The sequence below is a fragment of the Macaca nemestrina genome, chromosome 2 (assembly GCF_043159975.1).
Source record: "Macaca nemestrina isolate mMacNem1 chromosome 2, mMacNem.hap1, whole genome shotgun sequence".
NCBI classification, from domain to species: Eukaryota; Metazoa; Chordata; class Mammalia; order Primates; family Cercopithecidae; genus Macaca; species Macaca nemestrina.
The window spans coordinates 151,929,372-151,942,180 of record NC_092126.1 but is presented as its reverse complement, the minus strand read 5'-3'; the positions used below and the strand labels follow the sequence as shown (position 1 = coordinate 151,942,180).

At 55.2% G+C, this 12,809-nt stretch overlaps 1 protein-coding gene across 8 annotated transcripts in view; it reads left to right on the top strand.

The window, feature by feature from the left end:
• Positions 1-12,809, top strand: part of LOC105477737 (IQ motif and Sec7 domain ArfGEF 1) — a 392,170-nt gene that overhangs the window by 207,633 nt on the left and 171,728 nt on the right. For 2 of the 8 annotated variants that reach the window (XM_011734426.3, XM_011734422.3), the window contains exon 1: positions 6,673-7,116. The exons of the other annotated variants lie outside the window; for them this stretch is intronic. In XM_011734426.3, the coding sequence (XP_011732728.2) occupies positions 7,094-7,116 (23 nt within the window). In that variant the 5' untranslated portion in view covers positions 6,673-7,093. Of the gene's footprint in view, positions 1-6,672; positions 7,117-12,809 lie in introns of those variants that run through there. 8 annotated transcript variants of the gene reach the window in all.

The window sequence follows — 12,809 nt, the reverse complement described above, 5'->3', positions numbered from 1 at the left end:
CCCCATTACCCTCATAATGAAGCCCAAATCCCTGGCAGGTTAAGGCTCATGACTTTCTGCTGCTTTTCACCTCCAAGCTTCTGCACATGTTTTTCTATCTGCAAGCAATACCTTCCCATGCACTGTCTGCCCAACAAGCTTCTGCCCATCCTTCAAGACCCCGTTTCAGCATCTTGTCCTCTAGGAAACTTCTGTTTTCTCTTGCTATATCTCTTTTTCTCAAAAACCTTGCCCCTCCTTCCCTTGTCTTACATAGCACTATTTGATCTACATTTCCATCGAAACAGTGAATTCTGCCATATTATAATTGTGATCATGTTCACTCAGTATTGTAACTATTACAAGGTACTTGCATTAGAACGTTTGGTTCCGTGTGACAGTGAGCCCACTTCAAACTGGCTCATGTGAAATGGGCATATGGGCGGCATAACCTGCAGGTTTCAGGTGTGGCTGGCTCTGGGGCTCCGGTGATGAGAACCTGCAGCCTCTCATGCAGGCTCCTCCCCATGGGGGCCCCAGTAAAGCAGGGGCTTCTATCTCTCCAGGGGTAAGCTCAGGCCCAAGGTGGGATCTTCTGTCTCTCCATGACACTGGCAAACGTCTGGGCTTGCCTCTTACAGCCCTGCTTGAGTCACGCACTGGTCCTGGCTCCCCCAGAGTCCCAGAGATTAAAGAGGTGGCAACCAGAAGGAGGCAAGTGGCTGGGCAGGAAACATGCTGGGTGTCCACTGCCACCCAAGGCATGCTACTCCCTTCCTCCAGGCAGGAGATGGGGCCTTGGCTCACCTTGTTTCCCATGCCTGGCCTGGACCTGACCCAAAGCAAGCACTGGTCAGCACTTACAGACGCAGGACCAGGCAGATGGAGCGTGAGGTTTGGGAAGGCTCAGGGTCACAGGGATGGGACCAGGCAACCAGTGGCCTATGCTTGCCGGTCCTTCGGCCCTACACACAGCCCAACTCCACGTGCACGTCTGTGCTGACCCAGCCTCCACAGGCCCGGCCCTGCTCTGCACCTACCCTGTCTGGTACCCCAACATCAGTGCAGGGGTTCCCATGTTGGGACACCCAGGGCCTTGCGAGGGCCTCAGGGGTGCAGTGCTTCTCTCTAAATCGTACTTCTTTTAATGTTTATTGGTTGAGGAAAGTGACTAGCACATGGAATGCACAATTTGCAATACTGATAGAAAAGTTATGCTTTAGTGAAAATTATTTTAAATTGATATAAATATATTAGGCCAATACGAACACAGGAAGGGTGAGAAGTAGGGGCAGAAGGGCGCTTGGCACAAGGTATGCCAGGCTTGGAGGAACCCCCTGGGACAGCTGGGAGAGGGAGGCACCAGCCCTGCTGACCCCAGACCTCCGGATCCAGCGCCCCATGAATGTCCCTCCTGTGAACTCTGCAGCTGCCCAGCCTGGCTCTAAAACAACTGCAACAACAAAGCGAACACCGGCAGAGCACGCAGCTGGACCTGGTCTGACTGCTCCACCTGTGTGCACTCACACAGCTTTCACCCACAGGTGGACGTAGATGCCCTGTTAATCCCGGCGTCTAGATGAGGGGCTGCAGTGGGGTCCCCTTCCAAAATCCCACAGCTGGTGGCAGAGGAGACTCCTGGCCTTCACCCCCAGGCTACACTGCCTGCTGACAGGTGCAGGGTTTGAGGGGAGAAAGGAGGGGTATGGCAGCCCTTGGGTGCAGGAGGGAGCCCACGTCCTGGGCTCTGTCTCTGCACACAGGGACCCAGCATCTCTGGTTTAGTGTCTGTGGCTGGTCCATCCTGTCCTGCCATTGACCACCACTTTTTAATGATGCCTTCTCTCTCTCATGTTACACCCCCCTGCATCCTTCAGGGGCCTCTCACAGGCTCCTAAGTAGAGGCTCAGAAGCACAGGGGCTGCTGTAGGTGCCCTCTGCTCATGTGTTCACCGGTTCACTCCCCAGGGGAGCAGGACCCTTGAATCCTGCAGCAGCCGAAGCATCTCAAGCAGCATCTGTCTCCCACGCCCCCTTCCTCCAGCCAGCGTGGCCTAGTGCAGTGTGAGCTCCTGCAGAAAGTGTCTGCAGGCCACAGCTCCCTCACTCATCCCCAGCCACAGCAGGTTCCATTGGCCACAGCCGTTCTTGGCACACTCAGCAGCAAACCTGGCAAGGCGGCAAGTGGGGATCAATGCCAGCCCTCGTGACTTTCAGATCTCCATCAGCCAGGACTCCAAAATAGCATCAAGAAGCAGTGGATATGCTCCATTTCAGGAGCATATCAGGGACTGCTGCTCAGCTGTTACAGGGCCAGGGTCTGATCTTCTCCCCCAAGACAGGGGACAGGGTACCTCAGTGATACCTGGTTTGCTGCAGGGGGAGGTGTTTGCCAGGCTTCCAGAAGCCCACACACATTTGCAGAGATAATTGCTTCCGGCTGCTTCCCCCCTCCACCAGCCTCCTGCACGTGAGGGGTAGGGCTGGGCAGAGATGTTAGGAGGGCCCTGCACAAGCCTGCCAGTGAGGTCCCCCCAGCACCAGAGCCCGAGCCCATGTCTATGATTAGAAAAGCCTGTGATTTGGAAACTCAGCATGGAAGAGTCTGTGGTTTAGAGATTCCATGATTCCGCCTTCCAGACATAATGCCGAGTGGGGAAAGAGTTGCAGAAAAAGATATGCAATGTGATCCTACTTATGTAAAGTTTAAAAACGTGCACAAGTGTTTATATGGTTTGTGGATACCTCTCTATGCAGGAGATTCACTACAGAGTGAATTCACCATGGGGATGGGAAGAGGGCAGGACTGGCGAGGGGATTTAACAGAGGCGGTGACCCTGGGCTTCCATCATATTTGTCATGTTCTGTTTCTTGTAGTGGGTCGGGGTATATCAGAGTTCATGGTATTCATCTTTATGCCTTTTGGCATATTTTAAATCTTTTATTTAAAAAATTCATAATATGGTGGGTTCGGTGGTGCATGCCTGTAGTCCCAAGCTAAGGCAGGAAGATCACTGAGCCCAGGAGTTTGAGGCTGTAGTGTGCTATGGTTGCTCCCGTGAAAGCCACTGCACTGCAGCCTGGGCAGCATAGTGAGACCTCGTCTTTAAAAAAAAGAAAAGAAAGAAATTCATAAAACGATGCCATTTTTAGGGCCTATGTAATACTTCATATTTTCTATAGGCATATATATGTAGATAAGTGCATAGAAAAAGTTCTGGAAGGATCCACTCCAAACAGATGACAGTGGTCACCTCTGCAGAGACTGGAAAGGGGAATAAGATTTAGTGGAGTGGGAGGTAAAGGGGGCTTTATTTTGTTTAAGGAGAATAAATTTTCTTATCATTTGTGCACTTAGGATTTTATTTATTTAAAATGTGAAGCTTCAGCTAAAAGAAAATAAAGTCTTCAGACTTGAAGGCTGTGTGGCCTGAGATTTAAAGAGTCAGAGTGTTGACAGCTTTGCAGTTCCATAGTTGGAACAGAGCAGCGGGGGTGGGGGGTTCACTTCTACCCAGTGCCGGATGAAGACCCTGAATCCCTAGGATTTGGGGTTCCCTGCCTTGAAGAGCTCTGTGACTGTCATATCTGTGGACTGCATGCTCCAACCTTCTCCATCCTCTCTCTTCCCAAATGCTGTTGTGCTCCTCCCACCTTGGGGACAGATGGCCGCAGGTTGCAGGAGTGAGCCAATCTGCAGGAATGTTCCTGCCAACCTGCAGGGTAGAACTTTCCGGTTGAGGGAGGGGAGATGGATGTGAGATGTTTCTGGACCTACCCCTTGGCAGCTGCTCTCGCCTTCTGATGCAGGTGGCTTCCCGCAGTCCACAATGATGAGGCAAGGGCAGGGGTGAACTTGGGCACTTACAGAAACTCCAGGGGATGAAAACACTGTCTGAATGCTAGGTTCCCACTGTGCCCTAGTCCCCAGCCTGCAGAGGTGGGTGAGTGGGTGGGTGATTCTGTGATACAACCGGGGACACAGGGCAGCAACCCCAAGGCTGGCTGCCCCCGCTTCCCACTCCAGACCTCTGGTTACAGCTGAGAAAGTGAGGAAAGGGGACAATTCCATCCAAAGTCCTGTAGCACCACTCTCTGTGTGATCAGGACCCTCTCACGACCACAGGCTTTGCATCTGGGAGGTGGGGCTGACAAATCTGCCCTGAGATTGGATGGCGAGGGCTTGGGGTCGTGAGGTAGGTGAAGCCCAGCCTGCACAGGTGGGCACGCCCCTTTGCTGAGTCTCTCTGACCTCTTGCTGCCTGAAGGGATGAACCTGTGGGTTCTGGAGTCAGAGATCAGAGTTGGAATCCCAGCTCCACACTTTTTGGAGCCTCCTTTGTGCCTGGTCCAGTGCCGGATACTGAATGTCAGAAATCAAAACAATACAGGTGGGTTGTAGGCACTGTCCAAGTAAATGACGTTTTGTAAAAGCCTAAAATCTTGGCATTTGTATCTCAATGCCAGGGTCCTTGCCATTTGCCCTACTTTGAAATAACAGCATAATGTGGAAGGAAAAGGATTGTACATTTACAAGAGGAAGTGCTGAAGAAGGAACGGATGTGCAGATGCATGTCCTGGGCCTCCCAGGGAGCAAAAGAGGAAGCCCAGGAAAGGGACACTGGGTGCTCCACACTCAAGGCATCCAATTCACCAATCTGAGCCCGTTTCCTCCTCTGGAAGATGGAAGTGAGAAGAGAATCACTACTTGAGCAAGGTGGCTGAGAGGGGCATTGCTCTAGCCCGAGCCAGACTGTGAGTTAGAGTCTGGGCTCTGCTACTGCCTTGATGGGAGACCCCCATAGGTGGTGCAACGCATCTAAGCAGGAGTGGTAATTATGTTCACTTCATAGGGCGCTTCTGAGAATTCACTGGAACCATGAAACAATTGGACCTGACACAAAGTGAGCCCTCCTGATGCAGTGGCTGAATTTTGATGTTATTAAAATCTTTTGAAACTCCAGTGAGGAGTGGGGCAGGCTCTGCAACATGTTAACCCACAGAAATATGAATTCCTCACATGACTCAGGGAGGGAGGTCCGTGCTACAGGAAGATTGGTCATGCATATGGATTCACCTACAGAGGGCAGATGGGGAAGCATCATGCAGTTCTGATCGATGCCTCACCTCAGCCACCTGAGGCTGCAGCTCCAACTTCTGCTCCCTACCAGGACACTGAGCTGGAAGAATGGGATCCTAGTCCTACCTCTGCCACTCTGCTGTGCAACTTTAGGCAAATCACTTACCCCAAGGTTCATTTCCTGTAAAGGATGGAATGGAACTCAAGGTTGCAGCATCACTCCTAAATTCAGTGAGTGTGAGTCCAGAGAGAATGGAAAGAGGGAGGGAAATGGCCCTGTGGGCTGCCAGCCATGGCCAGCTGATTCCCAGTCTCAACTACTCCCTCTCTCATTTATTCCTCCCAGTGAGGCAGCTTTCAAGCAGTCAAGAGCCAAGACTCTGGAGCCAGACTGCCCTGGCTACACCGCCCGCCAGCTATGTGGCTTGGGCCAGTTGCTGAACCTCTGGCTTTAGTGCGCTCCTCCATGAAGTAGGATGATAATATTAGACCTCATTGGAGTTGTCTTGAGGATTACCGTGTACGGAAGAATATTGTCTACATGCCTCTGAGATAGGTCTGGGATTCCTGGTTTACAGATGAGGAAGCAGAGAGGATCAGATGAAGATCAGATAGGAAGAGAGAAATCTGTGTGGGAAAGGCGGGTGTGGGAGCCGAGGATGGATGTGCGCTTCTCCTCTCCACCTCCCTATCCCACCACTGCACCACGCTGACCTCCTCTGGGCCACTCTAATACACCAGGCTGCCTTCCACCTCAGAGCCTGGACGCCAGCTCCTCCCCTGCTTCTTGGGTCATCGGAGTCTCAGCCACACGTGCCTCACAGAGGGCCTTCCCGACCACCCTGTCTGATGGCAGAAGCCTCCTTCCCGCCTCCCTCGGGCTCCCTGCCTCCCCTCTTTCTGCTCCCTTTTCATCCTGATTCTTATCACCACGTGCAATCCTGTATCTGCACACTTACTTCCTGTCTCCCCCTTAGACTGTAAACATCATGAGGGCAGATACTTGCCCAGCACATGGAAGGTCCTCCGGAGAGGAAGGGGCACCATAGCTAGACCAGAAATTCTCCCTAGCCCCGTGCAGCCCGCTTTGGGACAGGACTGGCACAAACGAGGACTGCTCTGCCATCCGCCGTACAGCTTAGTGGTGTGGTACGCCCTCCTGAAACCCCGTGTTATAGCTGTAATGATCCCTTTCACAGTAGCATAATCAAGACTCCCAGGAGAGACGCGGCTTGCAAAGGTCTCATCGCCCTTCAGTGGCAGAGCTAGCCTTGGAGACGGCCGGCCTCACTCCAGGGCCAGAGCCCCGAGAGCTGCGTGGCTCGCGTGTCTCAGTTCCGAAGGCAGAGAAGCCGCCTTGGAAAGCAGTGACATCGTAGGCTCCGCGCGGCGCGTGCATTTTAGCAACAGAATTCCAGGTTTCCAGCGCGGGCCAGGAGGGGGCCGGCGCCCCGCGCCGGGCCGGGTGTGTGACTTTGCAGCGAGGGCGCCGCGGAGCGGCCGCGCCTGATGCTGCTGTTGCCATGGCGACCAGCGCCTCGGCGATTGGTCCGGCGCGGCCGCACTACGTTGCTCCTTGGGCGCCGGGGGGAGGCTCCTGCGCGCCCGCCCCTCCTCCGGATGCTGCGAGAGCAAACCGGGGGCAGCGTCCTCTCGACCCTCCCCTCCTCATCCTCGCGCCCCGCACCCCAGATGTACGGGAGGGGAAACACGCCAAGGTGGGCCCAGGTAGCAGCGAGGTGGACTCCCCCGCCCAGCCTGGCGACCATGGTTACTCGACGTCCTCGCTCGCTCCTGGGCACGGTGTGAGCGCGCTCTACGTGCCAGGGCCCTTCACAGTCAGCTGCTTGCGCCGCCCCCCGCTCCTGCCCCAGCCTCCCTGGAGGAGCCCGCCACCCCCGGGAATGTGACTCGCCCCGCGATTTAATTTTATTCCCTTCCACGTCTTGCCCGAGCCTCCTGCTTCTCTTGCAAACACTTTGAGCCTCCCCGCTGGAGAGGGAGCCAGAACAGGAAAGAACGGATTCACACAGGATGGCCTGCAGAAGACGCTATTTGTGAGTATATGTGGCAGGTTTCTGCCTAAAGCCAGAGGCCAGAGGGGCCCGGCTGAGCTGGAGTGAGGGGCTTCGTGGGGGGAGGGGCAGGTGGATGTGCAGGTGACTTGCAGAGGGAGCTGGCCACCCAGCAGGGATGCCAGCGTTCGGCCCCTGCAGCGGAGGTGTTTGTTGGTGATGACGATGAGAAAAAGGCTGTTAGTCAGCAGGTCTTCAGCAGGCTGTGAAATTCCCAACTCTGAGAGCAGGTATCCCCCCTTCCAGATCCACATTCAGGGTGCCCAGACCGGCTCCTACTGTTTTGGCTTTGGTTTAGCCCATAGCCTGTTTGGGGAAAGCCTCTCTGCCCAGCACACCCATGGCCAGCCCTTCAGCCATGCCTGATAGAAGGTCGCAGGCAGGCTGAGGCAGTGGGCAGGATGCTGCGTCCTCCAAGGGCAGGTGAAGGTCCAGCCCACCGTCCCTAGCACGGTGGCATCAGTGTCCAGCTGTATGCCCAGGTGTTCTGTGGGCTGGCAGCAGAGCGGCTGTGTGCTGGGCCTCACGCCAGCAGCAGAGGCTGTGAAAGTCTGCACGGGGCGGTGACATCACGGGCCTGGGTATTTATGGAAACCAAAGCCTGTGCTTCGTTTAGCCAGGCTTCCCAGGGGGCAGTGGGGTTCGAATGCCAGCTTCCTTCACAGCTCTCTGGGCGCTGCACTGTGCTGTTCTAGGAGGAGCAACCTTTGCCCTCCTCTGGGACCCTCAGCTGCGGGGGTTGAGGCCCAGGGTCAGGTCTCCACCTGCCTAAACTATTTGCCCAGGACCCACTCGTTTGGGGCTGTGCAGTGACCTCAGACCTTAGGAGGTTAGAGATTACGGCTGAGTCCTCTTGAGCTGGGCTCAGTCCCAAGGCTAGGAAAAGGAGGCCTGGAACAGTATGTGGGGAGCCTTCTGGGGGCTACCCCAAGGCCTCCCTATTCGATGGAGGCCTCTTACCACGGCAAGGGCCTGTGGAGCCCCTGATAGAGTGGCAGCTCCCCGTCACCTCCACTGAGGGAAAGTAAACACACCTCTGCCTCTGCTGCGTCAGCAGACCCGGGCGGGAGCCTGCGGGGGATGGCGGTGGCCTCTGGTTCGCTGTGATGCTCACTTGCTTTTTTAGTGGAGAAGTTCACAGGTTGGTTGCTCGATGCGAGCAGAACACACCAAAGTTCTCACTCCCTGTGGCAAGGCCCTCGCTGTATTTTCGGAAACAAATAGTAAATCCTTTCCCAGCGTGGAACTTCCTCCACAGTGGCTGGGAATAGGTCCTCCTGAGCCAGCTGTCTCCTCCCTGCCACACCTTTGCCTGGGCCCAGGAGCCTGATGCCAGAGAAATTCTAAACTCTCGGGGGCTGTTATACCCTCAGGGAGGGGAGGTGTCATGAGGATGAGATGTGACAATTCGTGTTCGGATTACTTGGCCCAGTGCTTGCTTGCCTCCAGTGCTCAGAAATGTCATCCTCGCAAAGGCCTTGTCTGGGCAGGCACTAAGACCCCCATTTTAGAGATGGGGAAACTGAGGCTCAACACAGTTCTACTGGAACCCTGGAGTGTACTAGCCTGGGGTGGGGGTTGTAGCCCAGGAGCTATACTGGAATCACTTGAGGAGCGGTTAAAAAAAAAAACGTGTGAGTCGCACCCCTAGACATTCTGGTGTCTAGGTCTGGGGGAGGGCTCAAGCCTAAGGATCTTTTTCATACTCCGGATAATTTTAATGTCCAGGTGTGGTTGATGTTCCCGGGATGCAGCTATTCACTGTGGCTGCGTTGCCCAAGCCCATCCACTTGCGGTTTTGTGGGGACAATGTTCTACATGAATTCTAATACTCTTCCCTAGAGAGTCTGCTTCCATCTGTTGGAGGCCCAGCCACCTGCATTTGAACACATGGCTCTGGTGGGTTTGCTGATTCCTGGACTAAGCTCATCTAGCCTTCCTGCCTGAGAGAGGGGGCTCAGCGCTCACTGTCTTCCTTTCCTGTGCGTCTTTTCACTCTTCTCCAGTTCTCAGGCTCTCACAGTCTGAGCATTGTGACTTCCAGGCCATCCCTCCTCTGCCACCAAACCTATTGGCACCGAAGTACCAAATAGACTTGGAGGGGGTGGCTCTGTTTGTATGCAGTGATTTTGCAACCAAGAGCAGGCCTTTTCTGAGGTTACCCTGCTGCATTTGAAAGCCTGTATTTGCCCACCATTACTCCCCACCCAGAACCCATGGCAGGCCCACTCCTAGACCCAGGCTTTCCCAGCACCTGCTGCTCAGACCCAGCCTTTCAGCGTGGAAAGGAGATGGGGTGTTGAGTATCTCTAGATGTTTAACTTTCCCAACAGCGGCGTTGTAGCCACTATCAGAGCTGCCCAACTTGATTGCAAAGCGTTCTTGTGCTTAGTTGCATCGCTGAGTCTCACCAACTGCTGCAAAATGTGATACTGTTGATCCCATTTTACAGAAGAGGAAACTGAGGCTCAGAGAGGGGAAGGAACTTGACTGGGGTCACACAGCTGTTTCCTGCTGTACATTTGGCAGCGGTGTCCCTTCCCCAACATGCCACATGTCAAATCGGGGCAGACTTGCTCCAGTGGCCCTGTGCACGGCATGGCCAGGCTCTCCTCAGCCTAGAGGAGTCCTGCCAGTGGGCCCCCCAGCACCCCACTGTCCCCGCTCCCTAGCCTCCATTTTCGCCCCTTCCACTCTCTGGGCCCCTGGTGTGCACCCAAGGGAGCTTTATGGAATCGAGACTCTGTCCCAGTCAGGGTTCAGTCCATCGTGAAGGTGGCACACTGGACGGGATAAAGAATGACAGCAAAAGCAGGGGAAGATTTCTTAACCCAGTGGGGGAACATCAGGAGGCTTCCAAGAATCAGACCCTGAATCAAACTTGCTAACACCCGAGGTCATTGCTGTACTAGCAGCTTCATGAATAGTGTCTGAATGAAGGATGGCCCCCACTTCTGTAACTACAGCGTCCTTTTCATCATCTCTGCAAGGGGCCCCTCTGTCCTCATGGGCATGTCATATCCTGTCACTTGAACACAGGAAGTGAGGCTGTGAGGAGTTTGTGGTGTGTGAGATGTGGGCTGCTTGGCCAGGCCAATGGAACACTTTCCCACCCATGCCTGCTCATTCATTCATTCACTTCCTGAAACTGTCCCGGCCCCTCTTTTCCTTCTGTTTGGGGGACATGGTGACCAGCCGGCCCCTGCAGGAGGCAGTGGTCTCCCTCCGGTGGGATGCCCTGACCTGCTGCTTGCAGTGGGGCCTTCATAAAGGAAGCCAAGCCCTGGTGGGTCTCCCCCAGACAGAAGAAGGGACACTGGTGGGACTGGGCCTGGAACATTCCACACGCACACCTCCAAGAAACTTGTGCATTGAGCCTTCACCATTATCACCTTGGCTGGGTCAGTTCTGTAGGCACAGTTATCAGCATCTGCTGGACAGTGGGCCTGGGCTGGATGCCAGGGAAGAGCGGCCCCAGCCCACAGAGAGAGATGCCCGTAGGGAACCTGAGGCCCAGTCTTCACTCTCAAGCACATGTGATGACAGTAGCCTTTCTTGCCATGCAGCGATCATTGTTAAAAATGGTCATTATGAATGACCCACACAGCACTGGGCTATTTTCCAAGAATGCTGTAGCATCTATCCACCCTTTACAGCCCCAGGAGGCAATTGGGCAGGTCCTGGTTATAACTCAGAAAGACTGGGACATGCAGCCAAGGCCACATAGCCAGGCCTGGGCCTTCACTTCCCTGCATTCAGCTAGTGTTCATGGCACACCTGATGTGTGCCCAACTCAGTGCTGGGAACCACTGAGAGGGTGCTGCTTTCAGGGGATATTGCAGGGGAGAAGGACATAGAGAAATGAAGAAGATAAAGAGCCCAATGGGAATGGATTGAGTGAACTGTGTGCCACTCAGGAAGTGGGGAGGGCTTCCTGGAAGAGGTGACCTTTGAACAGAAATCTAAATGATTAGGAAGAGGAGAACTATAAAAGACTATCAAGGGGAAGTGTGGGGGCCCCAGGTGCAGGAGACAGCAGGTGCAGAGGCCCTGATGAGGACATGCTTGGCAGGATTGGGCCACAGAGGGAGGATGGTATTGCTGGAGCAGAGTGGGCCAGGAAGAGAGGTAAAGGGGCTGGGGCTGCTCATGGAGGCCCTGGAATAAAGAGACACATTGTCATGCTGGAGGCTAAAGATATGAAGAAGAGACTGGGGGTTAAAGAGGCTGGGGAACTGCACTGGGGCCTCCCAGCCATGAGGGGATGTCATGAGCCTGGGGCCTGAAAATTCAGAGGCCTGGCCACTGCCTCTGCCCCTTTGCAAGGCCAGGGCCCAGGCCTGCTCCCCGTTGTATACCCAAAGCTGGCACGGCCTGGCATGATGTTGAGACCTAGAGACCCTGTCTGGGCTGAATTTTAGAGACTGAGAGGAACAGACTTTTCTGGTAGTTGCTGGACAGGCAGGGCAACAAGGAGCGTCTGCTTAGGCAAGCACCTACCTCTAACTTACTCAACCTGCCACCATCTTCCACCAAAGGATCTATGAAAGACGGATCCGACATCCATGCCCTCCCTGGGCCTCAGAGGAAGCATAAGGCCTGGACTGGCCCCAGCCCCGGGGCAGTACCCTGCTGGGCCTTGGTCAGCCCATGGTCAGCATCTTTTCCCAAGTGCCCTAAGCACAGGCGCTGGGCCTAAGCCTCCTGCTCTATGCAGCGGGGCTGATACTCCCCTTCCAGGGCTTGCCTGCGGGCCAGAGGGCGGGCCGGGCCCCAAGCTCAGCAAGTGTGGCGCCATCCTTGTCCCTCCCTGGTGGCCCTTTGTTGAAGCCCCCCAAGGTCCCCTGTGCCCCTAAAGGACTTGGCACCCTCTCATCAGGGCCCTGGCCTGCCTCCTTGCACTGACTCACTCACTTGGTCTTTAAGAATAACAAGAGTGCCTTATCTTGTTGAATCCCACAACTCTGGCAGCGTAGTTGTGTGCCATCCTATTTTCCAGGGAAGTGCCTTGCTCAGGGTCACAGCCAGTGAATCTGCCTGACTCCAGACCCTGCTCCTCCCAAGCCAGGTCTGTGTGCCCTTGTGGGTGGGGCCAGTGGGCACCCGGTGCACAGAGATAGGATGAGGAAGGGAAGGAGGGCAGTCAGGGGGCCCAGGTGTTGGGGGACCTGACGCCTTACCCCGAGCAGGTTCCAGATCTCTTGGCCAGGAGGCTGTGTCCCTCCCCACCCCTTCCCCACTGCATGCACTACCTGGAACGTGTTGGCCACTGCCGCTGCGGCGTGGCTGCCCCCAGCCCACTTGTCCTGGGTGCTGAGGGTACTTGTCCCACAGTGGCTGGGAGCCCAGCACCCAGTACCTGTGGACTAGACCAGTTTTGTCACCACCAGTGGGGTCTTAGGAGGTGTTGCTCCTGGGTACTGGCTAAGCTGCTCCCAGGCTTACCTTAGAGCCTGCTGCTTTCCCCCAAAAGCCTACTGATGACACAGCCCCGTCTGCCCTTCCCGCTCCTTCCAGCCTGTTGGATGGCTCCTGTTCTCTCACTCTTACCCCAGGAGGCTCCCTGCAGGCAGAGCAGATGAAAATACTCTGCCCCTTGGACTCTGAGGCCCTGGCCCACCTGGGGCCTTACAAAGCAGGACAAGGAGGCTCCACTCCAGCTCTGTCCCTGCTGC